At 37.4% G+C, this 26,666-nt stretch overlaps 1 protein-coding gene across 2 annotated transcripts; it reads left to right on the forward strand.

Annotated features, from left to right (window-relative positions):
* CENPH (centromere protein H) lies at window positions 1–25,572 on the forward strand. 2 transcript variants are annotated; one of them, XM_003981043.5, is made up of 9 exons: window positions 1–253; window positions 11,371–11,426; window positions 16,152–16,200; window positions 16,832–16,906; window positions 18,535–18,591; window positions 21,358–21,421; window positions 21,768–21,819; window positions 23,599–23,762; window positions 25,294–25,572. In XM_003981043.5, exons 1-9 carry the CDS (start codon window positions 126–128, stop codon window positions 25,387–25,389), a joined length of 741 nt encoding a protein of 246 aa, XP_003981092.2. In that variant the 5' UTR covers window positions 1–125; the 3' UTR covers window positions 25,390–25,572. The 2 variants fall into 2 exon arrangements, with proteins under 2 accessions (XP_003981092.2, XP_044917681.1); XM_045061746.1 differs by lacking the exon at window positions 1–253 and adding an exon at window positions 8,710–8,828.
* Window positions 25,573–26,666: the final 1,094 nt, after the last annotated feature.

Below are 26,666 nucleotides of genomic sequence, written 5' to 3' on the forward strand. Positions count from 1 at the left end.
CGGAAGGGGCCGGACGGGAAGCGACGGTCCTCCGGCCCTTTCCGGGAGACAATTTAGTGGCGGGAAGATAGGCCTCTGAGGCTGCATCTTCCCGTCCCAGGCCGTACCTCCCAGCGCCAGTCAGAATGGAGATGCAACCCAGGGGACAAGCGGCCACCGAGTCCCCGGACTCCGGAGGCGGGGAAGGCAGGCCACCACAGGTCGCCGGCGCCCAGGAGGCACGTCCCGAGGACCGCCTGACCCTGCTGCTCAGGTTGTTCCCTCTGGCTCGCTCGGCCGCATCCAAGTGGGCGTCGTGGGCGAGAGCTCTATCCTTAGCTCTCAGAGCCCCTAAGGCTGCGAATTCTGACTCGGTCGCTTCGTGGCAGTGCCCTCGAGTCATTCATTTAAACGCCTTAAGCACCGTTCTTAATCTTAGAAACAGAGGAAGATTACACCTTCCTAGTAGAGATGCAGTGGGGGTTAAATGAGCTACTCAGAGGCAAGCGTTTAGCACAGAGACCAGGGCCCTTAAGGCCTTCGGAGCTGTAATTTCCTCTCCTTTTCTCGTGCACTCACGTCCTGGGCTCCCGATTTTCCAGCGCGTAGTGAGGTGCATCTAAGGCCTCAGCTACTTGCATAAACATTGTCTTTCCTCTTTGTTTTTATGGTTATGACCCTTTTCAATCTAGAAGCCTCATTTGTTATATTTCTCTACCAAGAGGATGATTGATGTTTATACGTTTCCACCAAGCAGTTGCTACGGGAAGATGTGATGAGAAAGGATATCATTCCGGTGGGCAAACAATGGCACAGGGCCAAGTCTACTCTACTGCCTGTTCTGGTGTGGCCTCTCAAGCTAGGAATAATGTTTATGTTGGGGCGCCCGGGTGGCTCAGTCGGTTAAGCGTCCGACTTCGGCTCAGGTCATGATCTTACGGTTCCTGAGTTCGAGCCCCGAATCGGGCTCTGTGCTGACAGCTGGGAGCCTGGAGCCTGCTTCCGATTCTGTCTCCCTCTCTCTCTGACCCTCCCCCGTTCATGCTCTGTCTCAAAGATAAATAAACATTAAAAAAAAAAAAATACAAGAATAATGTTTATGTTATTAAGTAGTTGGGACAAAAAAATTTCCTGGAGGAAAATTAAAAACACGTGAAAATTATTTGAAATTCTAATTTCAGTGCCCTTAAGAAAGAGTTTATTGGAACAACTTTTCCTGCTACAGGGTATGAGTTGAGTAGCTCCAGCAGAGACCTTATGAATCACAAAGACTAAAATGTTTGTTGTTTGGCCTCTACAGAAAAAAATTTGTTCTAAACCCTAACAAAAGTTTTTTTTGTTTTGTTTTGCTTTAACTCCCCAAAGCATTGTAACTATTTTAGATTTACCACTGCTTTGAAAGGTCTTGGCTACTAAGCCTCACAACCTTGCTTTAAAAATTCCTTCATACCTACAATATAAAATGCTAAAATATTAAAGATAAAAGATCGCCTTTTGGGGCGCTTGGGTGGCTCAGTCGGTTGTTAACTCTTGGTTTCAGCTCCGGTTATGATCTCATGGTTCTGAGTTCGAATCCTGAATCCGGATTTTGCTTGGGATTCTCTCTCTCTGCCCCTTCTCTACTTGCTCTCTCTCGCTGTCTCTCAAAAATTGATAAACTTAAAAAAAGAAGAGATCAGGGGTACCTGGGTGGCTTAGTCCGTTAAGCGTCCCACTTCAGCTCAGGTCATGATCTCGCGGTTCCTGAGTTCTAGCCCTGCCTGGGGCTCTGTGCTGACAGCTCGGGGCCTGGAGCCTGCTTTGGATTCTGTGTCTCCCTCTCTCTCCGCCCCTCCCCCGCTCATGCTCTGTCTCTCTCTCAAAAATAAATAAACATTAGGAAATTAAAAGAAAAAAAATAAGAGATCACCTTTTGTATCTCAGGTAAAAGGAAACTGTTCCTACAGTGTCTTAAAATGCTAGCCTACCTTCTTAACCTATAAGAAATCGTTCTTTTCATTTGGAACTTTAAATCTAAGGAATTTATACCATGGAGATTTAGAAATCTGTCTAATGTTACTTAGCTACTTATGTAGGTCTCAAAGTCACAGAGCAGTTTCAGAATTATGAAACTACCATGTAAATGTAAAACTTGTTAAGTATAACTTAATAACTAGTTAGCATCTTACCCATAGCTTTTCTACTTATTTTATGTATGATCTTGAATTAACTACAATCATAGGACGACTGAGAAACTATATGAATTATCTATCCAAGGAGTAGTATCTTTGTTATTTTTCTCTGTCTCCTAAAAATGTTACAGTCTGTTTTTAAACTCATTACAGTGTTTGCAGTTTTCACCATTTTGATCTGTTTGTGTGGCCCATATTTATTTCTTCAGTGTGGCATATTAAGAATAAATTTAAAAGTCAAACTTTTAACTTTTATTCTTAGATGCTGTTTCCCCACTGGATTCCATTTTGTGTTTTGTGTCTTATTCTGAGGACTTTTTTATTTTTTAAGATTTTAGTTTTAAACAATCTCTACACCCAACATGGGGCTTGAACTCACCACCGCAAGATCAAGAGTCCCATGCTCCACCACCTGAGCCAGCCAGGCACCCCATAAGATTTCGGTGTAGTTGACACAGTGTTGCATTAGCTTCAGTTGTACAACTCACTGATTTGAAGTTTGTACATTATGCTGTGTTCGCCAGGAGTATAGCTACCATCTGTCCCATGATATCACTATTACAACATCATTGACTGTATTCCTCATGCTCTGCCTTTTATTCCCGGGACATGCTCATTCTATAACTGGAGGCCTGTATCTCCCTCTCCCCTTCACCCATTTTGCCCAGCCCCCACCCACCTTCCTTTTCTCTGGCAACCATTAGTTCTCTGTATTTATAGTGTTGATTCTGATTTTTGTTTATTCATTTTTTCCCTTAGATTGCATTTATGTGTGGAATTATATGGTATTTATCTTTCTCAGTCTGACTTATTTCATTTAATATAATACCTTTTTGGTCTCAAATGGCACGATCTCATACTTTATGGCTGTGTAATACTCAATACTGTGTGTGTGTAGGTATATATATATACATACACACATTTTCCTTATCTGTTCATCTACTGATGGACATTTAGGTTGATTCCATGTCTTGGTTATTGTAAATAATGCTGCAGTAAACAGAGGACTGCATATATCTTTTGGAGTTAGTGTTTTTGTGTTCCTTGGTTAAATACCAAATGGAATTATTGGATCATTTGTTATTTATTTATTTATTTATTTATTTATTTATTTATTTATTTATTGAGAGAGGGAGTGTGAGCAGGGAAGGGGCAGAGAGAGAGGAGGGAGAGAATCTTAAGCAGGCTCTATGCTCAGCACAGAGCCTGACGTGGGACTTGAAATCATGGCCATGAGATCATGACCTGAGCTGAAATCAAGAGGTAGATGCTTAACAGATTGAGCCACCAGGCCCCCCTCATCATGTGGTATTTCTGTTTTTTAATTTTTCCAGGAACTTCCATACTGTTTTTCACAGTGGCTGTACTAATTTACATTCCCACCAACAGCACACGAGGGTCCTCGCCAACACTTGTTTCTTGTCTTTTATTTTAGCCATTCTAACAGATGTGAGTGATCTCATTGTGGTTATGATTTGTTTCCCTGATGATTAGTCATTTTGAGCATCTTTTCACATGTCTGTTAGCCATCTGTATGTCTTCTTTGGAAAAATGTCTCTTCGGGTTGCCTGCCCATTTCTTAATCAGATTGTTCGTGTTTTTGGTATTGAGTTGTGCAACTTTTTTGTATATTTTTGATATTAACCCCTTATCAGATATATCATTTGCAAATATCTTTTTCCATTCAAGTAGGTTGTTCTTTTTGTTGATGGTTTCCTTTGCTATGCAAAACTTTGTATTTTGATGTAATCCCAATAGTTTATTTTTTTTTCAACGTTTTTTTTTGTTTTTTGTTTTTTGTTTTTTTTTTTTTTGGGACAGAGAGAGACAGAGCATGAACGGGGGAGGGGCAGAGAGAGAGGGAGACACAGAATCGGAAACAGGCTCCAGGCTCTGAGCCATCAGCCCAGAGCCTGACGCGGGGCTCGAACTCACGGACCGCGAGATCGTGACCTGGCTGAAGTCGGACGCTTAACCGACTGCGCCACCCAGGCGCCCCTCCAATAGTTAATTTTTTAAAAATGTTTATTTATTTATTTTGAAAAAAGAGAGTGCATGTTTGCTTGCACACGTGCAGGAGGGGTAGAGAGAAGGGAAGAGAGAGAATCACAAGTAGACTCCTCACTGTCAGCACAGAGCCCATTGTGGGGCTCAGTCTCATGAACTGTTGAGATCATGACCTGAGCCAAAGTCAAGAATCCAACACTCAGTTGACTGAGCCACCCACGCGCCCCAAGTTTATTTTTATGTATGGTGTTAGGAAGAAGTCTAGGTTATTTTGCATGTAGCTGTCCGGTTTTCCTAGCACCATTTATTGAAAAGACTGTCTTTTCTCCATTGTATATTCTTGCTTCCTTTGTCACAGATTAATTATCTCTATACATGTGGGTTTATTTCTGGGGTCTCTCTTCTGTTCCATTGATCTATTTCTCTGTTTTTGTGATAGCACCATACTGCTTTGATCTGTATAGTTTTGTCGTATATCATGATATCTGGAATTGTGAAAGCTCCAGGTTCATTCTTCTTTCTCAGGTTTGTTTTGGCTATTTGAGGTCTTCTGTGGTTCCCTACAAATTTTAGTATTAATTGTTCTAGTTTAATGAAAAATGCTGTTGGTATTTTGGTAGGGATTGCATTGAATCTGTAGATTGCTTTGAGTAGTATGGACATTTTGGCAATATTTTAAAACATTTTTTTAATGTTTATTTTTGAGAAAGAGATAATGTCAGCGGGGGAGGGCCAGGAAGAGAGAGTGGGACAGAGGATCTGCTCTGTGCTGACGGCAAACTGCCCCATGCAGGGCTCAAACTCATGAACCTTGAGATCATGACCTGAGCCGAAGTCAGATGCTTAACTGACTGTGCCATCCAGGTGCCCCTTGGCAATATTCTTTTAACAGATGAACATGGAATATCTTTACCTTTGCTTGTGCCATCATCAAGTTTCTTTCATCAGTGTTTTATAATTTTCAGAGTACATGTCTTTCACCTCTTTGGTCAAGTTTATTCCTAGTTATTTTATTCCTTTTGGTGCAGTTGTAAATGGTGTTGTTTTTTAAAAATATCTCTTTCTGTGACATTGTTAGTATATAGAAATGCTACTGATTTCTGGGTATTAATTTTAAATACTGCCTCTTTACTGAATTCATTTATTACTTCCAGTAGGTTTTTTGGTTGAATCTTCAGGGTTTTCTATGTATAGTATCCTGTTGTCTGCGAATACTGACAGTTTAACATACTTACCGATATGGATGCCTCATTTCTTTTTCTTGTCTGATTGCTATGGAGAGGACTTCCAGTACTATGTTGAGTAAAGATGGGTCAAAGTGGACATCCTCATCTTGTCACCTTAGAGGAAAACTCTCCATTTTTCACCATAGAGTATGATATTAGCTGTGGGTTTTTCATGGAAGACTTTTATTATGTTGAGATATGTTCCCTCTAACTCTAATTTGTTGAGAGTTTTTTATCATGAATGAATGTTTAATTGTGTCAAATGATTTTCCTGCTTCTATTGAGATGATCATATGATTTTTATCCTTTGTATTGTAGATGTGTATGACATTTATTGATTGGCAAATATTGAACTACCCTTGCATCCCTAGAATAAATCCCACCTGATCATGGTGAATGATTTTTTAAAAATGTTTATTTATTTATTTTGAGAGAGAGTGTGTGTGTGTGTGTGTGAGTGGAGGAGGGGCAGAGAGAGAGAGAGAGAGAGAGAGAGAGAGAGAGAGACAGAATCCCAAGTGAGGCTCGAATTCACTGACCATGAAATATGACCTGAGCCAAAACCAATAGTCAGACACTTAATCAACTGAGCCACCCAGGTGCCCCAGTGAATGATTTTTTTTTTTAATTTATTTTTGAGAGAAAGAGAGAGAGAGAGGGAGGGATGTGGGAGGAACAAAGAGAGAGGGAGACAGAATCCCAAGCAGGCTCTTTGTTCACAGCCTTGAACACCGGGCTTGAACCCGTGAACTTAACTGACTGAGCTACCCACGTGCTCCCATGAATATTTTTTTTTTAATTTTTTTTTTTTAACATTTATTTTTGAGACAGAGAGAGACAGAGCATGAATGGGGGAAGGTCAGAGAGAGGGAGACACAGAATCTGAAACAGGCTCTAGGCTCTGAGCTGTCAGCACAGGGCCCAATGGGGGGCTCGAACTCACAGACCATGAGATCATGACCTGAGCTGAAGTCGGAGGCTTAACTGACTGAGCTACCCAGGCGCTCCAATGATATTTTTAATGTATCGTTGTATGTGGTTTGCTAATATTTTGTTGAGGATCTTTGCATCTGTGTTTATCAGGGATATATTAGCCTGTAATTCTTTTGTGTGGTGTCCTTTTTTAAAATTTTTTTTTTTTTTTTTTTTTTTTTTGAGAGAGAAATAGAGACAGAGCATAATCGGTGGAGGGGCAGAGAGAGAGAGAGAGAGAGAGAGAGAGGGAGACGCAGAATCCGAAGCAGGCTCCAGGCTCCAAGCCATCCGCACAGAGCCCCTTGTGGGGCTCGAACCCATGAACCGCGAGATCATGACCTGAGACGAAGTCAGATGCCCAACCAACTCAGCCACCCAGGCGCCCTGTGTGTGTGGTGTCTTTATCTTGTTTTGGTATCAAGGTAATGCTGGCCTTGTAGAATGTATTTCAGAGTTTTCCTATCACTTCTATCTTTTTAGAATAGTTTGAGGAGAATAGGTATTAACTCTTCTTTAAGTGTATGGTAGACTTCACCTTTGAATCAATCTAGTCCTAGACTTTTACTTTCTGGTGGTTTTTTGATTAGCAATTCAATTTTGTTATTGTAATTAGTCTGTTAAGACTATTTAATTTCTTCCTTGTTCAGTTTTGGAAAATTGTGTGTTTCTAGGCATTAGTCGTTTCTTATAGATTGTTCAGTTCGTTGGTATATAATTTTTCATGGTATACTTTTATAATCCTTTGTATTTCTATCGTGTCAATTGTTACTTTTCTTGATTCTGATATTATTTATTTGGGTCTTTCTCTTTTTTTATTGATGAGTCTGGGTAAGAGTTGTTCAATTTTGTTTATCTTTTCAAAGAACAAGTTCTTGGTCTCATGATTTTCTTTTTTCTGTTTTGTTCAGTTTTTCTTTAGTCTCTATGTCATTTATTTATGGTCTGATCTGTAGTATTTCCTTTCTTCTACTTACCTTGGGTTTTGTTCTTTTTGTAGTCCCTTTTATGTGTAAGGTTAGATTGTTTATTTGAGTCTTTTCTTGTTTCTTGAGGTTGGCCTGTATTACTGTATACTCCCCTCTTAGAAATGTTTTTGCTGTGTCACAAAGAATTAGGACCATTGTGTTTTCGTTTTCATTTGTCTCTGTATATTTTTTTATTTTTTCTTTTATTGCTTCACTGACCTACTGGTTGTTTAGTATCATGTTGTTTAGTGTCTTTGTGTCTGTATTTTTTCCAGTTTTTTTGTATTGTGATTTATTTCTAGTTTCATACCATTGTAGTCAAAAAAGATGCACAATATGATTTGAATCTTCAATTTATTGAGATTTGTTTTTTGACCTTATCTATGATCTCTTCTGGAGTACACTCCACGTGCACTTGAAAAGAATGTGTATTCTTTTGTTTTTTAATGGCATGTTCTATATATGTTGTTTTGTCCCTCTCGTCCAACATGTCATTCAAAGGCATTGTCTCCTAATTGATTTTCTGTTTGGATAATGTATCCATTGATGTAAGTGTAGTGTTAAAGTCCCCTTACCATTATTGTATCACCATCAATTTCTCTTGTTGTGTCTGTTAATATTTCTTTATGTATTTAGGTGCTCCATTGTTGGGTTTGTAGATACTTAAAAATGTTATATCCTCTTGTTGGATTGATTGTTGGATTGATTCTGATTATGTAACGCCCTTCTTTCTCTCTTGTTACAGTCTTTGCTTTAATGTATTTAAGTTTATTTTTATTTGAGAGAAAAGAGAAAGATAGTGTGAGTAGGGAAGGGGCAGAGAGAGGGAGAGAGAAATAATCTCAAGCAGGCTCTGCACTATCAGCATAGAGCCTGACGTGGAGCTCAAACCCACCAAACAGTGAGGTCATGACCTGAGCTGAAGCCAAGAGATGGAGCATTCAAACAACTGAGCCACCCAGGTGCCCCGAGTCTTTGCTTTAAAGTCTTTTTTGAAGAAGAAAAAAAAAGTCAATTTTGTCTGGTATAAGTATTGCTACCTAGGTTCTTTTGGGGTGAGGGGAGGCTTCCATTTTCATAGTGAATGTTTTGCCATCCCTTCACTCTCAGTCTATATACATCTTTAGGTCTGAGGTGAGTCTCTTTTAAGGCAGGACATAGATAGATCTTGTTTTTTTTTTTTTTTTTTAATCCATTCTGCCATTCTCTGTCTTTTGATTGAAACATTTAAGCCATTTACATTGAGAGTAGTTATTGATAAGTGTGTACTTATTGCCATTAAAAAAAAATTTTTTTTTGTTTATTTTGGGGGGGGGGGCAGAGTGCAAGCAGGGGAGGGGCAGAGAGAGAAGGAGACACAGAATCTGAAGAAGGCTCCAGGCTCCAAGCTGTCAGCACAGAGCCTGAGGCGGGGCACAAACCCACGAGCCACAAGATCATGACCTGAGCCAAAGTTGGATGCTCAACCGACAGAGCCAACCAGTCGCCCCTACTTATTGCCATTTGTAAAATGTGTTTTCTGGTGTGGTTGTAATTTTTCTGCAAAAGACCTTTCTTGCTCTCTTTCTTTGTAATCGGTGAGTGTAGTGTTTGGCTTCTTTCTCTTTATTTTTTGTGTATCTATCATAGATTTTGGGTTTGTGGCTACCATGAGGTTCCTATATAACATCCAAATAAATAGCAGTCCATATTAATTTGATGTTCATTTAAATTCAAACATATTCTACAAAAAACAAAAACAAAACAAAAACCAGGAAACTGTGGAAGAAAAAATATTTTCCCCGTCTCTACCCTTTTTACTGTGTTTTCCACATTTTATATATATCTTGTCATATTTTATATCTTTTCATGTATCGTTTTCTTATATCTTATTTGGCCATTTCTTTTCTACTTAAGGAAGCTCCTTTAACATTTCTTGTAACACTGGTTTAGTGGTGATAACTTATTTATTTTTTGTTTTTTTTGGGAAACCCTATCTCTCCTTCAAATCTTAATGATAACCCTGCAAGTTTGTTAGTTTTTTCTTTTCAGCACTTTGAATATGTCATGCCACTTGTTTCTGGCCTGCAAAGTTTTTGCTGAAAAATCAGCTGATAGCTTCATAGGTTTTCCTTTATAGGTACTTTTTGTTTTTCTCCTGCTGCTTTTAATTCTCTCTTTATCTTGTTAAAAAATGTTTATTTATTTTGAGAGAGAGAGAAAGAAAGAAAGCATGAACGGGGAGGGGCAGAGTGAGAGGGAGAAAGAGAATCTCAAGCAGGCTCTGCGCTGTCAGCACGGAGCCTGACATGGGGCTCAAACTCATGAGCTGTGAGATCATGATTTGAGCTGAAATCAAGAGTTGGACACTTAACTGACTGAGCCACCCAGGCATCCTCTCTTTATCTTTAACCTTTGATATTTTAATTAGTATGTGTCATGGTCTGGACCTCCCTGGGTTCATCTCGTTTGGAATTCTCTGTGCATCTAAACTTCTTTTCTCTTTTAGCTGTTCTGTTTGCATGCTTTCCATCACTGTGTCTTCCAGATCACTGATACATTCTTCTGTATACTTTAATCTGTTGATGGCCTCTAATGTGCTTTTTATTTAAGTTATTACATTTTTCAACTCTGATTGGTGCCTTTTAGTATTTTCTGTGCCTTTATTGAAAATCTCACTGAGTTCTTACACTCTTTTCTCCAGCCTGGTGAGTATCTTTATGATCATTACTTTAAATTCTTTTTCAGGCATATTGTTTATTTGTTTCATTGAGTTCTTTTTCCTTTTGGAGCATATTCCTCTGTTTCCCCATTTTGCTTGATTTTTTGTGTTTGTTTCTATGGATTAGGCAAATAAGCTACTTCTCCTAAACTTGAAGGAGTGCACTTGTGTATGGTGTCCCCAGTGCAGACTGTGTGGTTGGTGACTTTTGCCGGCTGGAGCTGGAGCTATGTATGCTAGTTTCTCTTCCAAATCGTAGCACATGTCCATCTCTCTTCCTGCTGTCTTTTTGTTCTCTTTATTGTTGGTTTATTCAGTAGCTGTTCACTCAGCCCTTAGTTCTTCAAGAGGAATAGGGCATTTAATGGATGTAACTTGATGGGGCACCTGGGTGGCTCAGTCAGTTAAGTGTCCAACTTCGGCTCAGGTCATGATCTCACAGTTCGTGAGTTTGAGCCCCCTGTCGGGCTCTGTGCTGACAGCTCAGAGCCTGGAGCCTGCTTCACATTCCGTGTCTCCCTTTCTCTGCCCCTCCCCCATTTATGCTCTGTCTGTCTCTCTCAAAAATAAATATTAAAATTTTTTTTAAAAAATAGATGTAATTTGGTGTGTTCTGTGGAGGAGTTGAGTTCAGTTTTTCTATGTTGTCATCTTGAACCAGAACTCTTTGTGCCCACTTTTATTTTTCTTTTTCCTTTTTTTTTTAATTTTTAACAAACTTTTTAAATATTTATTTATTTCTGAAAGAGAGAAAGAGAGACAGAGTGTGAGCAGGGGATGGGCAGAGAGAGAAGGAGACACAGAATCTGAAACATGCTCCAGGCTTTGAGCTGTCAGCACAGAGCCCAATGCAGGGCTTGAACCCATGAGCTATGAGATCATGACCTGAACCCAAGTTGAGGTTTAACTGACTGAGCCACCCAGGTGCCCCTATTTTTTACTTAAGTAAGCTTCGTGCCCAGCATGGAACCCAACATGGGGTTTGAACTCATGACCCCAAGATCAAGAGTTGGACACTTAACTGACTGAGCCATCCAGGTGCCCCTCTTCAGGCCCACTTTAAATAAATCAGGCAAAACTAGAAGACTTATTGCTGAGTTTATTTACATTCATTAAATGCATAAACTTCTGGAAAAAAATGAGTTGGTTTATCCTATATTAATGAATAAAACCTCAGTAAATATATGACCATCTGGGGCACCTGGCTAGCTCAGTCAATAGAGCATGTGACTCTTGATCTAGTGGTCATGAGTTCAAACTCCATATTGGGAGTAGAGTTTACTTAATTAAAAAAAAAAAATACACACACACATATATTACTTTCTCTTCTCTTTATCTGTTTTTAGGCTGAGAGCACAAACTAAACAGCAACTCTTGGAATATAAGTCAATGCTTGATGCGAGTAAGTATTTTCATTTTCAAATAAGATTTTGTGAGCTTGATGATGAATAGTATTCTAGAGAAAAGAATATCAACTTTACAAAATATCAACTTTACTTGTTAGGGGTTCAGGAAATCGATTTTAAAAAGTAAGTAACAATGCTGGACAATTAAATCCTGTTGATCAGAGAATTGGGAAATTCCTGTTGGAAGGAGTCCTAGAACTTGCTACCATCAACAACTTGGAGATTAAATTAGCAGATGAGATGATTGCTAAGCAAGTGATCTAAGATCTATACTTTGAGAAACACTGGAATATAGAGATGAGAGGCAGAAGGGAGATCAGCTTAAAGACATGAATGACAAATTTTCAATTCTAAACATTGAACAAATTTATTTATTTTTTTTTAATTTTATTTTTTAACGTTTATTTATTTTTGAGACAGAGAGCTTGAATGGGGGAGGGTAAAAGAGAGGGAGACACAGAATCTGAAACAGGCTCCAGGCTCTGAGCTGTCAGCACAGAGCCCGACGACGCAGGGCTCGAACTCACGGACCGCGAGATCATGACCTGAGCCGAAGTCGGCTGCTTAACCAACTGAGCCACCCAGGCGCCCCAACATTGAACAAATTTAAAGTTATCTTTTAAAACCATTAATCCAGAAGTCTTAGGGAGCAAGAGATTACTAAAATAATGGTTTAGCTCTCCTGAAGTACTAACCATTCTTGCCACCTGATTTGTAAGCCCTTGGATTACAAAGATAGGTTTTGGTAAATCTTTCTTTCTCTGTGAAATGGGCTTAAGGAATAAAACCAATTGATACTTTAGGTTGAATCAAGAGTTTTGTTTATTTTTTTTTTTAATGTTTGTTTATTTTTGAAAGAGAGAGAGAGCATGAGCTGGAGAAGGCAGGGGGATGGGCAGAAAGACAGGGAGACAGAATCCGAAGTAGGCTCCAGGCTCTGAGCTGTCAGCACTGAGCCTGATATGGGGCCCGAACCCACGAACCACAAGATCGTGACCTGAGCCAAGTTCAGATGGTTAACCAGCTGAGACACCCAGAGGGCCTGAATCAAGAGTTTTGAAGGGGCACCTGGATGGCTCAGTCATTTAAGCTGCTGACTCTTGATTTCGGCTCAGATCATGATCTCACAGTTTTGTGAGTTCCAGCCCTGCATCGGGATATCAGCACAGAGCCCATTTGGGATTCTCCCTCTTTATCTCTCTATGTTTCTCTTTCTGCCCCTCTCTCTCTGCCGCTTTCTCTCTATGCCACTCATGCTCTCTCTGTCTCTCTCTAATAAATAAACTTTTGAAAAATTTTAAGAAAAAAAAAGGAATTGTGGAAAACCTGAGGGACCACATAGATATCTTACTTCACCTGAATACATGATTGAACTTAGGAACTTTTCAGACTCTGCTCAATTTGTTCTATAGGTCCATAGATCTGAAGGTAGTTCTCGTGTATTGTCTGTCTGATATTCCAGGCTTTCTAAAAATATATTTTTTATTTATTTTGAGAGAGAGAGTGCGAGCAGGGGAGGGGCAGAGAGGGAGAGTGAATCCCAACCAGGCTGTGCATTGTCAGCGCAGAGCCTGGACATGAGGCTCGATCTTATGAACCACGAGGTCATGACCTGAGCCAGAGTCAGACACTTAACTGACTGAGCCACTCTGGCACCCCCTTTAATTGTATTATTAGTGTTATTGGATTTGCAGTCTTTGTTTATAAATGCAGGTTTTCTTTTCATGTATCTACCTATACATATAGATTTATATGTAGGAATCACTGTATCTATGTATATAACTAGCAAGTATTTTCTCCCAGTTTGTTGCTTGCCTTGTTTTTTAACTATCTTTTGAGGAACCAAAGGCATTAATTTGATGCAGTGCTTTTTATCAAGTTATTTGGTCTTTTGTGGTGTATGATTTTCAGTCCTAAGAATCTGTGACCACTCCAAGGTCATAAAGATTTTCTCCTTTGTTTTGTTCTATGAGGCTTTGGGTTTTAGATTTAACATTCAGTTCTGTGGTCCTTTTTGAGTTAATTTTTTTTTGTATGGTGTGAGCTAAGAATCAAGATTCATTTTGTTTTTTTCCCCTACAGAAATCTAGTTTTTCTAGCCCCGTTTGTTCAAAGACTTTCCTTTCTCCATTATTTATGTGTAGGTTTATTTTGGGTTTCTTTTCTCTGTTCCCTTGAGGTATTTGTCTATGCTTACAATAATGCCACAGTATCTTCATTACTGTGGCTTTATAGTAAATCTTGATATCACTACTGTAAGACTTCTAGTGTTGTTCTTCTTTATCAATATTGGTTTGACTATTCTAGGTCCTTTGTGTGTCTCTATGCATTTAAAAAAATTGTTTTGGGGGCGCCTGGGTAGCTCAGTCGGTTAAGCGACCGACTTCGGCTCAGGTCATGATCTCATGGTTTGTGAGTTCGGGCCCCACATCGGGCTCTGTGCTGCCAGCTCAGAGCCTGGAGCCTGCTTCTGATTCTGTGTCTCCCTCTCTCTCTGACCCTCCCCCACTCATGCTCTGTCTCTCTCTGCCTCAGAAATAAATAAACATTAAAAAAAAAAAACATTTAAAAAAAATTGTTTTTATTTATGTTTGAGAGAGAGACAGAGTGCAAGCAGGGGAGGAGCAGAGAGAGAGGTAGACACAGAATCCGAAGCAGGCTCCAGGCCCCAGGCTCCAAGCTGTCAGCACAGAGCCCGACGTGGGGCTTGAACTCACAAACCATGAGATCATGACCTGAGCTGAAGTTGGAGGCTCAACCGACAGAGCCACCCAGGTGCCCCTCTATATGCATTTTAAAATCAGCTTGTTGTTTTCTTTCTTTTTTTTTTTTTTAAGTTTATTTGTTTTGTGAGAAAAAGAGAGATTGTGAGCTGGGGAGGGGCAGAGACAGGGATAGAGAGAGAAGCCCAAGCAGACTCCAAACTGTTAGTGCAGAGCCTGATGCTTCCTGAACCAAGCCAAAACCAAGAGTCAGATGCTTAACCAACCGAACCACCCAGGCATCCCCAGCTTAACAATTTCTACAGAAAAAAAAAAAAGTATTAGAATTTTGTTTGGGATTTGATTGGGCTCTATAGATCATACTGGGGAAATTGTATTAGCCATATTGATTCTTCTAATACCTATACGTAATGTATCTTTTCATTATTTTAAAGTGTTCATTGTAGAGCTCATGTACATATTTTGTTAAATTTATCCTTAAATATTTCATGTTTTTGAAAAAAATTTTGCAACTTAATTTTATCTTTTAATTTCTAGTTGGTTGTTGCTAACAGATAGACATAGAGATGATTTTTTTGATATTGCATTGTTCATGTTAATATTTTACTCCTTTTTTTTCTCCATTCTAAAACCGGCCTCTTCCATATGGTAACCGCTAGTCCATGTGACTATTGAGCACTTGAAATGTGATTAGTCCTTGAGAGGAGCTATAAATGTAAAATACAGAAAAAAAATTGTAAAATATTTCATTAGTAATTTTAAATTAGTTACATGTTGAAATGCTAATATTTTAGACCTATTGGGTTTAAATAAGTTATACTGAAATATTTTTACTTCATTTATAACATGGAAATGAGAAATTTAAAATTAAATTTAGGGAAATAGGGAGGGTGGTAAAAGAATAAGTTTTTGGGGGGCACCTGGGTGGCTCAGTCAGTTAAGCATCTGACTCTTGATCTGAAATTAGGTCCTGATCTCAGGGTCATGAGTTCAAGCTTCATGTTCATGAGTTCAAGTCCATGCCCAGCGTGAAGCCTACTTTTTTTTTTTAATTTTTATTTATTTTTTAAATTTACATCCAAGTTAGCATATAGTGCAACAATGATTTCAGGAGTAGATTCTTTAATGCTCCTTACCTATTTAGGCCATCCCCCCTTCCCACAACCCCTCCAGTAACCCTCTGTTCTCCATATTTAAGAGTCTCTTATGTTTGTGTCCCCCTCCCTGTTTTTTTATTATTTTTGATTCCCTTCCCTTATGGTCATCTGTTTTGTATCTTAAAATCCTTATATGAGTGAAGTCATACGATATTTTTCTTTCTTTCTTTGACTAATTTCTTCAGTATAATACCCTCTAGTTCCATCCACCTACTTGAGAATGTCAAGATTTCATTCTTTTTGATCACCAAGTAATACTCCATTGTATGTATGTGTATATATACATGTATATATGTATGCCACATCTTCTTTATCCATTCATCCATCGATGGACATTGGGCTCTTTCCATACTTTGGCTATTGTTGATAGCTCTGCTATAAACATTAGGGTGCATGCGCCCCTTCGAAACAGCATACCTGTATCCCTTGGATAAATACCTGTGAGTTGTATGGTAGTTCTATTTTAGCATGGAGCCTACTTTTAAAAAAAAATTAAATGTTTGGTTCGAGTCTCTGGCTTCCATTATATTTCTGTTGGACAGTACTTTTTTTGAAGAAGAAGAAGGGAGAGGGGCAGAGGGAGAGAGAGAGAGAGAATCTTTTTGTTTGTTCATTTGTTTAGAGAGAATGCAAGCAGAGGAGTGGGGCAGAGAGAGAGAAAATCCCAAGCAGGCTCCATGCTCAAGGTGGATGGAGCTCAATGCAGGGTTTGATCCCAGACCTTGGGATCATGAATTGAGCCTAAATCAAGAGTCAGATGCTTAACCAACTGAACCACCAGATGTCCCTGGACAGCACTCTTCTAAACTGTTACTAACTTCAAAAAATTATTTATTTGTAGGTGAAGAAAAAACTCCAGAACAAATCATGCAAGATAAGCAAATTGAAGCGTATGTCATATTTTTAAATTGTGTGTGTGTGTGTGTGTGTGTGTGTGTGTTTTTAATTTTTATTTATTTATTTTGAGAGAGAGGGAGAGTGCAAGCAGGGGAGGGGCAGAGAGAGTGAAAGGGAGAGAGAGAGAATTCCACTCAGGCTCCATGCTGTTAGCATGGAGCCTGATGTGGGACTGGATCCTGCAACCTGTGAGATCAGGACCTGAGCTGAAACCAAGAGTTGGAGGCTTAACCGACGGAGCTACCCAGGTGCCCCTCAATTTTGTGTTTTTTACTAAGATTTGATACTATTACCCATCTTACACCATTGTCTTCTTTTTCCTTTTCTTTATTTTTCCAAGTAATTTTTCATGCATGTACTGAGAAGTTGTTGATATACGGTATGTTCTTACGTTACATTAGTGATCCCATTAGCACTTTTGGCATTCCCCCTTTACAACAGAATTAGTAAAGTATCTCAGAGGTATCTTTATCAAATCTATAAATGCATCAATGTGGGGGTCTGTAGAATATTTTTATCAAGAGAGAGTCATTTTACTTTTTAAAAGGTTTGCTTTATATATTTATTCTAATGGGGAATTTTTTTTATATTGCTGAAATTCTTTTGTTCATGCTTCTTTGATAGTAAAATTGAAGACCTGGAAAATGAAATTGAAGAGGTGAAAACTGCTTTTGAAATAAAAAGGCTTGCATTACACAGGTAATTATTAAATTTTTGGTATAAACATCGTGAACTGAATGCAAAATCGGTATGATTTGAGGTAGAGTTAATATTTTAACTAGTCTAAGTGATTAATCAAGTGAAATGATCATCAGATAATGGTCACACAAATTTTGAGCCCTGAGAGAAAAGTTAACATCATTCATTAATACCTTCATTAGAAGTAGTTATATAAGATTCAGTTAATAAGGAAATATCAGACAAGGAAGTAGAAGGGTGAGCTTAAATCCCATTCAATGTTTCAAAGGATTATTAGATTCCATTACTGCGGTTAACTGTTAGTCAAGTAAAAGAATTGTCATCAAGTTTAAATAAATAAATATATATAATTTTTTTTTAATCTTTATTTTTTTGAGAGAAAGAACATGAGTGGGGTAGGGCAGAGAATAGACTGAGAATCCCAAGCAGCGCCTCTGACAGCACAGAGCCTGAAGTGGGGCTCAAACTCACAAACTGTGAGGTCATGACCTGAGACAAAAATCAAGAGTTGGATGCTTACCCGAGCCACCCAGGCGCTCCTAAGTATATTTTTCATATAGGTTTGCCTATATGAAAATTCATTCATTCATTCATTCATTCATTCATTCATGTTTTAAAATTCATTCAACAAATATTTGAGTGCTTACTATGTCTTAAGCTTTATAGTAGGTGTTGGTATACAGCTATGAATAAGGTAAATAAGCTATCTTATAGATTTGTGATCTGAATTAATAATTCCACTTAAATGAATGACTTTAAATTGTTTCCTTAGATTTGTGGCCTTCCCAGATGAATTTCTTATACATTTAATTGAAAAGTAGTTAAAGTCCTCTTAATCATTTCCAGCAGTGAACATTTTTCCCTCTTCTCAAGCTGGCTCATTGTATAGATTTTATATATATATATATATATATATATATATATATATATATATATATATGTATTTTTTTTTTTAAATTAGTTAGTTAATTTTAAGTAAGCTCTATGCCCTACATGGGACTTGCATTCATGACCCCAATTCAAGAGTGCATACTCCGCCCACTGAGCCAGCCATGTGCCCTAGATCATATTTTTCAAGACGACTTCAGAACTATTAAGAGATCTTATTTTAATGAGTCAAATTTTTTTGTGTGACATACGTGAGGAAATGACCTAAATATTGCTAAGTTGATTGCATTTTCATTATTATTTATTTATTAACTGTTTGAATTTAAAAATAATTTATGGAGTTTGTTTGTATATAGGTGTATTTTAAAGTTTACGTTCAAGTATGGCTTTATATTCCCTTTCTCCATTTCAGGCCTGTGCTAATCTCTGTGTTAATGCTTAATGCTTCCTGCTGGCCCCTCGCCAAGGTGAATGGCTGGGAGAGCAAACCTCAGGCTGATTTCAAGTGTCATCAGCCCCTCAGCATAGTAGTGCACAGCCCTAGCCATCTTGTCATTTTCATTTCTGTAACTTACTTGTCAAAGTATTTCCCTTACAGTAGTGTTTTAAAAACTACTTTGGTTTAGGTTACATTTAAAGGAAATCAGTCTTTAACTTGTAATATTTAATTTTTTTCTTTTCAATGTACCACAAATGTTATCCATGTTTTATAATGCAAGCTTTTTTCCCTTGCATTATAGGATGCAACTTTCGGCTGCACTTAAAAAAAACCTGGAGAAAATTAACCCCCAGACTAGGTACGTTTGTTTTTTCGTCTGGATTTGTTAAGGATGAGAATAAGAAGGGACGTTGGCATAATGACTTTATTTTTGTGGAAAAAAATTTTTTTAATAATTTTATTTATTTATTTATTTATTTTTTTCAACATTTATTTATTTTTGGGACAGAGAGAGACAGAGCATGAACGGGCGAGGGGCAGAGAGAGAGGGAGACACAGAATCGGAAACAGGCTCCAGGCTCTGAGCCATCAGCCCAGAGCCCGACGCGGGGCTCGAACTCACGGACCGCGAGATAGTGACCTGGCTGAAGTCGGACGCTTAACCGACTGCGCCACCCAGGCGCCCCTGATTTTATTTATTTTTGAAGGAGAGAAAGAGAGCGACAGCATGAGCAGGAGGGGCATGGTGCAGAGAGAGAGGGAGGCAGAGGATCCAACTCGGGCTCTGTGCTGACAGCAGACAGCCCAATGTGGGGCTCGAACTCACAAACGATGACCTGAGCTGAAGTTGGTTGCTTAACTGACTGAGCCACCTAGGCACCCCAGTTTTGTGGACATATTTTTAATTTACCATCAATGCCAACCACCTATATCTGAGGAATAAGAAAAGTGATGGAAGTTTTGTGCACCCTCTTCAGCATTATACTTTTTATAGTCCTGCCAATATTTTGTTTGTATTGCAGCCCTAAGAAGCAATGGAGATTTTTAGCCAGAAAATCTGAAAATTTGAAGGAAGGTTTTGAAAGTTTATTTTTGCTCAGTGTTTACTGTAAAACAGGAACAGGGTTAATGTCATTTAATCCAGTAACCCAATGAGATAGGAATTATATGCCTCATTTTTCATTGGCAGAAATGAGTTTGTGTGTGTTAAACTATTTGCGAAGGAATATAAAATAAAAACTTTGGCAGTCAAGGTTCTCTATGATCTTGTCCTATGTGTCTGGTCTTAGAGGCCTTACCTGTTCTAAAAATCTTGTGATAAAAGATCCCCTACCATTAGCACCATAAAAGTGCTGGATGCATTTGAGCACTTCCCCTTTTTGGGTGTCTTAGTTCAGACTGGTAATGCATTCTCCCATATTCCCTTTAACTCCAGGATTCCATAAATCCTAAAATCTGAATTTAGGCCCTCCTTGAAAGGAGAGCTTTAAACATTCTTGAGTTAAAGAGGTACAGGACATATTGACACCCAAAGAGGACAGAAAGACCAAGTAGGCTGTGATAGTGCCTTTAGCATGTTTTGAAGTTTACAAACCAGTATAGCTATAATTAGTAGAAAATGAGCTTAGCTTTCCCAGGTCTCTGCAGAGATTCCCATTTTCAGCCTGCTTAACAAACTCCTTCTGCAGTGTTCTCAAATGCCTGGCTGTTTATCAGAACAATTAGTATTATCACAGAGATCACATTCCTGGTCCCATTCCAAACCTTTTGACTCAGTCTCTGAAGATAAATGAGGGTGGTGGGGATGATCTGGTGATCCACAAAGGACTGTGGCACTTTGAAGTATAAGAACCATTGTTCTTACCGAGTCTTACATTACACCCTTTGGCTCCAGCCATACCAAACTAGTTGATCTAGGTAATTATTTCATGTCCTTTAAGATTCCAGGGTTTCCCTTGTTGTACTCTGTGCTTAACTCTCAGCAGTTCATATTTATTGCTGGTTGTAGTGGCACTGTGCTATAGTTGTGGATTTATTTATCTCTTTCAACAGATTTTTTTCCTCTCCGTGTTTTATTCTACTTTACATTCCTGGTGCCTAACACAGGTTTTTGTTGAAGACATGAGGGTAAAAACACAGCTTATTCAGTGAAATTATTCTTGTTGATGCTATAATGATAGATACATGTCTTTGTACATTTGTCAAATCCATAGAATGTATAGTACCAAGAGTGAACCATAATGTAAACTGTGCTTTGGATGATAATGATGTGTTAAATGTAGATTCATTTGTGATGAACAGATCTTTCTTTATCCTGGGGGATGTTGATTGTCAAGGAGGCTGTGCTTGTGTCATTGCAGGGGCAAATGGGTCCCTTCCTTCAGTTTTGCTATCAGCCTAAAACTGCTCTAAAAAATAAAATGTATTAAAAAATAATAATAATAAAAAATAAAAAAAATAAAAAAATAAAATGTATTTATTTTAAAGCAGCTTATTAGCAAGTTATTAGGGCTTTTTCTCCAAAATAGATTTTTAGAAACATTCATACATGCTTAAATTTAATATTTTTTTGTCTGTGATTACAGATTTTTTTAGGGAAATGCATCTCTAATTTTATTGTTTTTATTATTTTTTTTGCACCTGTAATTTTTTTTAGTTTATTTATTTTGAGAGAGAGTGAGGAGTGGGGGTTGCTGCGGGGGGCGGGGGGGTGGGGACGGCTAGGGAGGCCCTGGGAGGAGGAGGGACAGAGGGGTAGAGAGAGAGAGGGAGGAAGGGAGGGAGGGAGGGAGGGAGGGAGAAAATCCCAAGCAGGCTCCAAACCCAGCATGGAACCCGACATGGGGTTCAAACCCATGAACTACGGGATCATGACCAGAGCCAAAATCAAGAGTTGGACACCTGACCCAACTGAGCCACCCAGGCGCCCCTGCATCTTTAATTTTAAATACAAATTTAGTTTACATCAAACTTTTCCAGGTTTATTTTGTTAAATGATGACTTTCTATTAAAGTATACAGTAAATTTCATGAAAGGAAATAGATAGTAATCAATGTGTGTTCATTAATGAGATTTTTTTATTTTTAATTAAGGTTAACAAGTCATATTTTTTATTCCTTTTCAGTGTGCTTATGGATAACATGAAACACATATTAAAGCTAAACAAATTAATCATGAAGTCACAGCAGGTAACTGCACTTTGGGCTCTTTACACATTCTCATGATTTCAGTAACTTGATGCTGGCAACTGTATTGTGTATCGTTATATAGGATTTCCCAGAGGTTACTGGTATGATTGGAATTCACAGTCCTTAAGTTTCCTCTTTTTCATAACTCAGTTATTTCTGACATTGTGGCTAATTATCTACTTGTAATTTAAGCTACTGTCCTTTGTCTCTTTTTTGTATGGAAATAAAGGGATCGAGAGCTAGATAGAGGTTTGGAAAAGGAGAACTAATAGATAAAATTCAATGATGTTAAGTGTTACAGGTTTGTTCTTAGGTAATGTGCCTTAATCTTTATTTCTAATAACAGGAATCTTGGGATTTGGAGGAAAAACTGCTTGATGTTAGAAAGAAGAGATTACGTATGTAGAACAGTTTGTTTTGGCTTTTGTTTTGTTTTCTTGTAGAAAACATTTTCACTTACTATGGAGATTGATAAGGCCAGTTATCTTAGCCATTGAGAAATTTCTTAGCTTTCAAATTTTCTCATAATTTTACACATGGCATTTTTTAAAAAAATTTTTAGTTTACTTTTGAGAAAGAGAGAGCGCGTGCAGGTCCAGGAGAGAGGGGCAGAAAAGAGATGGAGTCAGAGAATCCAAAGCAGGCTCCAGGCTCTGATCTGTCCATGCGGAACTCGACATGGGGCTCGAACTCAGGAACCTCGAGACCATGACCTGCCCTGAAGTTGGATGCTCAACCAATTGAGCCACTCGGGTGCCCCTACACATGGCATTTTTAAAAGTAGTAGTCAGGGGCATCTGGGTGGCTCAGTTGGTTAAGCATCTGACTCTTGGTCATGATCTCAGGTCATGATCTCACAGTTTCATGAGTTCAAGCCCTGTCTTGGGCTCTGTACTGACAGTACAGAGCCTGCTTGGGATTCTCTCTCTCTCTCTCTCTCTCTCTCTCCCTCTCTCTCTCTCTCTCTCCCTACTTTACACCGTATCTCTCAAAATAAATAAATTGAAATAAACTTAAAAAATAAATAAATAAAAGTAGTATTAAAGTGTATTTAGCTTGATTTTTTTTTTTTTTTTTAGACCATTAAATCACAAACTTAATACATTCTCAGGGAGAAAAAAATGATACGGAAAAGTATAGTGTGAAATTCATAACCTCCTTCCTATGTGACCACAGTTAAGCATGTATCATTCCAGCATTTTTCCCTGCTCATATAAACATATTAATATGTACATAATTTTTTAATATACATATACATTATTTTAAATGATCGGTTGATACATATGATTCTACAGCTTTTTAACTTAATGAACATGAATGAGATGGCTTTTTGTATGAAAGTTATTGAAATGTTTATTTCAAAAGTAATACACATTTTCAGAATTTAGAAACAGAAAAGTATACTTAGGAAAAGTAAACTGTCAAGAGATAATCATCTTCAGTGCTTATTTCTTATCAAAGTTGGCCTCATTTTATTCTATGTTGTAAACTGCCTTTTTCACTTAATAGTATAGGCATAATTTATTTTTAAATATCACACAAATTTGCCTGTTTGTAAGTAATCTCAGGGTCAGAAGTAGTCTTGGTCATCTGATCTAATCATCCTTTGGATGTTTAATGTTTTTTCCATTGATCCCAACCTACTTTTGATCCATTAATGTCAAGGAACCAAGCTCCTGGGACACACCCATTTATGTTTTCAAATCATTTAATTCTTAGAACATTTCAGGAACTACACTAAAAGGTTGCTGATATTTTTATCTCTGGAGGAGAGAATCTTTTCGGTGAAAATTTATCTTGTTGATATGTCATTTATGTAAATAAAGGAGGAAAAAATATTTCCTTATGTATATCTCTGTCTATTCTTTTGGCAGCCCAGTATAAGTCCACTTAACATGATGCCCCTTCAAATATATGTAGACAGCCATCGTTGTCATACATACATACTGTGAACGTTTCGTGGAGGACATTGCTAAGTGTAAAATTAAAATATTGGTATTTTGCACCACAAAAGTCATTTTCAGATCAAAATGGAACTTTGCACCCCAAAATGATGCTTATTACATATTTTCTTTTAACTGAAATAGACAGGAACTGTTCTGCTTCACAGTTTTTCAGGATTCTTGTTTGTAGTTGTTATATGTAGTGTTTTTTTGTTTTTATTTTTAACCTAATAGAATTAAAACAAGCTTCAGAAAGTAAGCTTTTAGAAATACAGACTGAAAAGAACAAACAGAAAGATGATTTGGCCATTATGGAAAATTCAGACAAGATAAAGACCGTACAACAAAACCTACAGACGGAGATACAAGTTACTACAGTGATTCAACATGTGTTCCAGGTAACATTTATATAAATTAGGAAAGGAGGTAAAGAACTTTTTAAAAATGATTGTTTCTCTTATTTTCAGATTTGCTTTCAGTTAGTCTCTGACCCTGAGAAAATCATGAATTTAATACTATATACTAGTCTGCTTACATATATTTGGAATTTATGTGTATTTAATATTTAAGGCTTTGATTTTTTTATTATGTTTAATCTTAGGCACTTATAAGTGGAATGATTTTAGCAGCTCCATGAAGGCAGAATGGTATAATGGTGGAGACCATTAGACTTGAACTAGGGAGAATGGGGAAAACATGGAAGGGGGTGATGGGAATCTAGAATTACAATACTGACTGCAGCTTAATAGTTCTGGACCTTGAACAAATAATTTAAGGTTTTTTAAACATCAGTTTCCCTGTTTAGAAAGAGAGGTTGTGAAAACTCAAGAAGATAATTCATGTTAATCTGTTTAGTATAATGTCTGGCCAAACTAAATTCTCAGTAAGTGTTGGTAGTTATTATCATGTCACCTATTAAAAACTTTTTTCACCTCTTAAATTTTATGTGTTCCTTTATTAACTGCCTATTATGTGTCAAAGCAAATGCTTATTATGTGTAAAGCATATCCTTGTAGAATATGAGTTCTTGTATCTGAGCATAAGAAATTTGTCCTCAGGTCTTAAACCTACGTTTTAGTAACAGTGGGTTACTTGATTAGGAGTTAAGGAAGTCCCCTAGGCTATCCTCAAGTGGAGGATTGCATTATAAGGACAGGATTATTTTAATTTTTTGGGGTACATGTTCCTTCCTACTACATTGAGTCTTCTGTTATTTTGCTTTTCTTAAGTTTTATTCATATACTCTTAATTAAGTCTTATTTAATGAAATCATTGCTTTGTTAAGCAGAACATAGTTGTGGCTACCTTAGGAGCTCCTGCCTTTAATGGGTTTACTTCTATTTGAATGCTTACTTCCACTTGCCTTTGTAATTTAATTGGATTTATAAACACTAGCCCAAGAGCAAGAAAATACTATAGATACACCAAATTTTATAATTTTGTACAAAACAATATAACATTTATATTCTAAAATCTGTTTTAACAGGATTTCAATTAGTAACTTGCTATCATTGAGCCATAGTTTTAAAATAATAAATAGGGCATAACAGTTTATGCTTAAGCTATTTTTCACCATAGAAGTGCAAAATGACTCTGAATCAGAGCTGCAGTCTTTTTCCTTTAATCTAGAATACCATTGTAAAACTCCTTAGCAGGTAAAAACTATCCACAAAACTGATGAAGCAGAAGAAATTGTTATAAACATTGTAAATATTCCTTAGCATTATGGGGATCAAGGCCAAAGTCTTACTTAAAGTGGAAATTAATATACAAGAATGTATTTTTTTCATAGAGTAAATGCTGACACCTAGTTTGGTAAATATTTCAAAACATCATTGAAAGCAGATTTTTAAAAAGCTTGTTAAATTTTCAAAAGTACTTAAAAATTTAATGTAAAAATTTTCTTCTATTTTTTTTTTTTAATTACAGAACCTCATTTTAGGAAGTAAAGCCAACTGGGCAGAGGATTCTGCCTTTAAGGAAATTGTTCTACAGCTTGAGAAGAATCTCACCATGATCAAATAAGAATTTCTGTTTTATTATTTTTTGTTTCTATCTTTCATATATCATTTAAATAGCATATTTCCAGTAATTTTTTTTAGTGGTTTTGGAACTATTCTAATACTGCAAATTTTTTGTAACTTAACACTATAATACGGAATCTATTGTTTTAAATATGATAATTAAAGTGACTGGCATACTCCAAAAGAATCTGAAGATTTTAGTCTTGCAAAGTTCCCTCCCAAAAGACATCTAATCTGGCTTTCCACTGAATGTAGACATTTTTTTACAACATTCCTGGCAATCCCAACTGTCATTTGGAATTTCTTTTTCTTTCTTTCTTTCTTTCTTTCTTTCTTTCTTTCTTTCTTTCTTTCTTTCTTTCTTTCTTTCTGTATGTCTTTCTTTCTTTCTGTATGTCTTTCTTTCTTTATGTCTTTCTTTCTTTCTGTAGTTTCAAGTTTTTATTTAAATTCTAGTTAACACAGTGTAATAATAATTTCAGGAGTAAAATTTAGTGATTTATCATTTACATACAACATCCAATGTTCATCACAAGTGTCCACGTTAATACTCATCACCCATTTAGCCCATCCTCCCGCCCACCATCATTTGGAATACTTCTGTGCATCTGTCAGTCAACTAAAATATTAGAAATATTAGAAAATGATATCCACTTCTTGGGTTTTTTTCCAACTCTAAGTTGTATTTTATTCAGATAAATCCCATTTTATATTTATCTCCCCACAGATTCTTTTTTCTCTCTTTTTTTTATACACAGATAAAATTGACAAAACATTGTGTAAGTTGAAGGTGTACAGGGGGCTGATTTGACCACCATGGCATTAGCTAACATCTTCATCGTGTTACATAATTATTTCTTTTTTCTGTGGTGAGAACATTTAAGATCTAGTCTCTTAGCAACTTTGAAGTATATAATAGAGTATTGTTAATTGTAACCACTATAACCACCCACTAATGCTGTGCGTCAGATTTCCAAAAACTTACCCATCTTCTAACTGCATGTTTGTGCCCTGTGACCAACATCTCCCCAAGTCCCCGACACCCCATCAACATCTTTAAATAGAGATACAAATAAAGCACCTCAACCTTGACAAATAAAACAAAAAAATATCCAGAGTGTAACTGTTGTGGTTGTTGTAGAGTAATTGTGACTTTTTATAAAAACAAAACAAAACAAAAAAAAAAAAAACGTTCATTTATTTATTTTGAGAGAGAAGCAAGCAGGGGAGGGGCAGAGAAAGAGAGGGAGAGAGAGAATCCTAAGCAGGCTCCTCGGT

The sequence above is a fragment of the Felis catus genome, chromosome A1 (genome assembly GCF_018350175.1).
Source record: "Felis catus isolate Fca126 chromosome A1, F.catus_Fca126_mat1.0, whole genome shotgun sequence".
Taxonomy (NCBI): domain Eukaryota; kingdom Metazoa; phylum Chordata; class Mammalia; order Carnivora; family Felidae; genus Felis; species Felis catus.

Excerpts from the sequence above, each read along its gene's own strand:
- CENPH (XM_003981043.5), top strand. The coding sequence starts at position 126 with ATGGAGATGCAACCCAGGGGACAAGCGGCCACCGAGTCCCCGGACTCC. Across the intron at positions 254-11,370 it reads CGCCTGACCCTGCTGCTCAG|GCTGAGAGCACAAACTAAAC; the intron begins GTTGTTCCCTCT and ends ATCTGTTTTTAG. Across the intron at positions 16,201-16,831 it reads CAAGATAAGCAAATTGAAGC|TAAAATTGAAGACCTGGAAA; the intron begins GTATGTCATATT and ends CTTCTTTGATAG.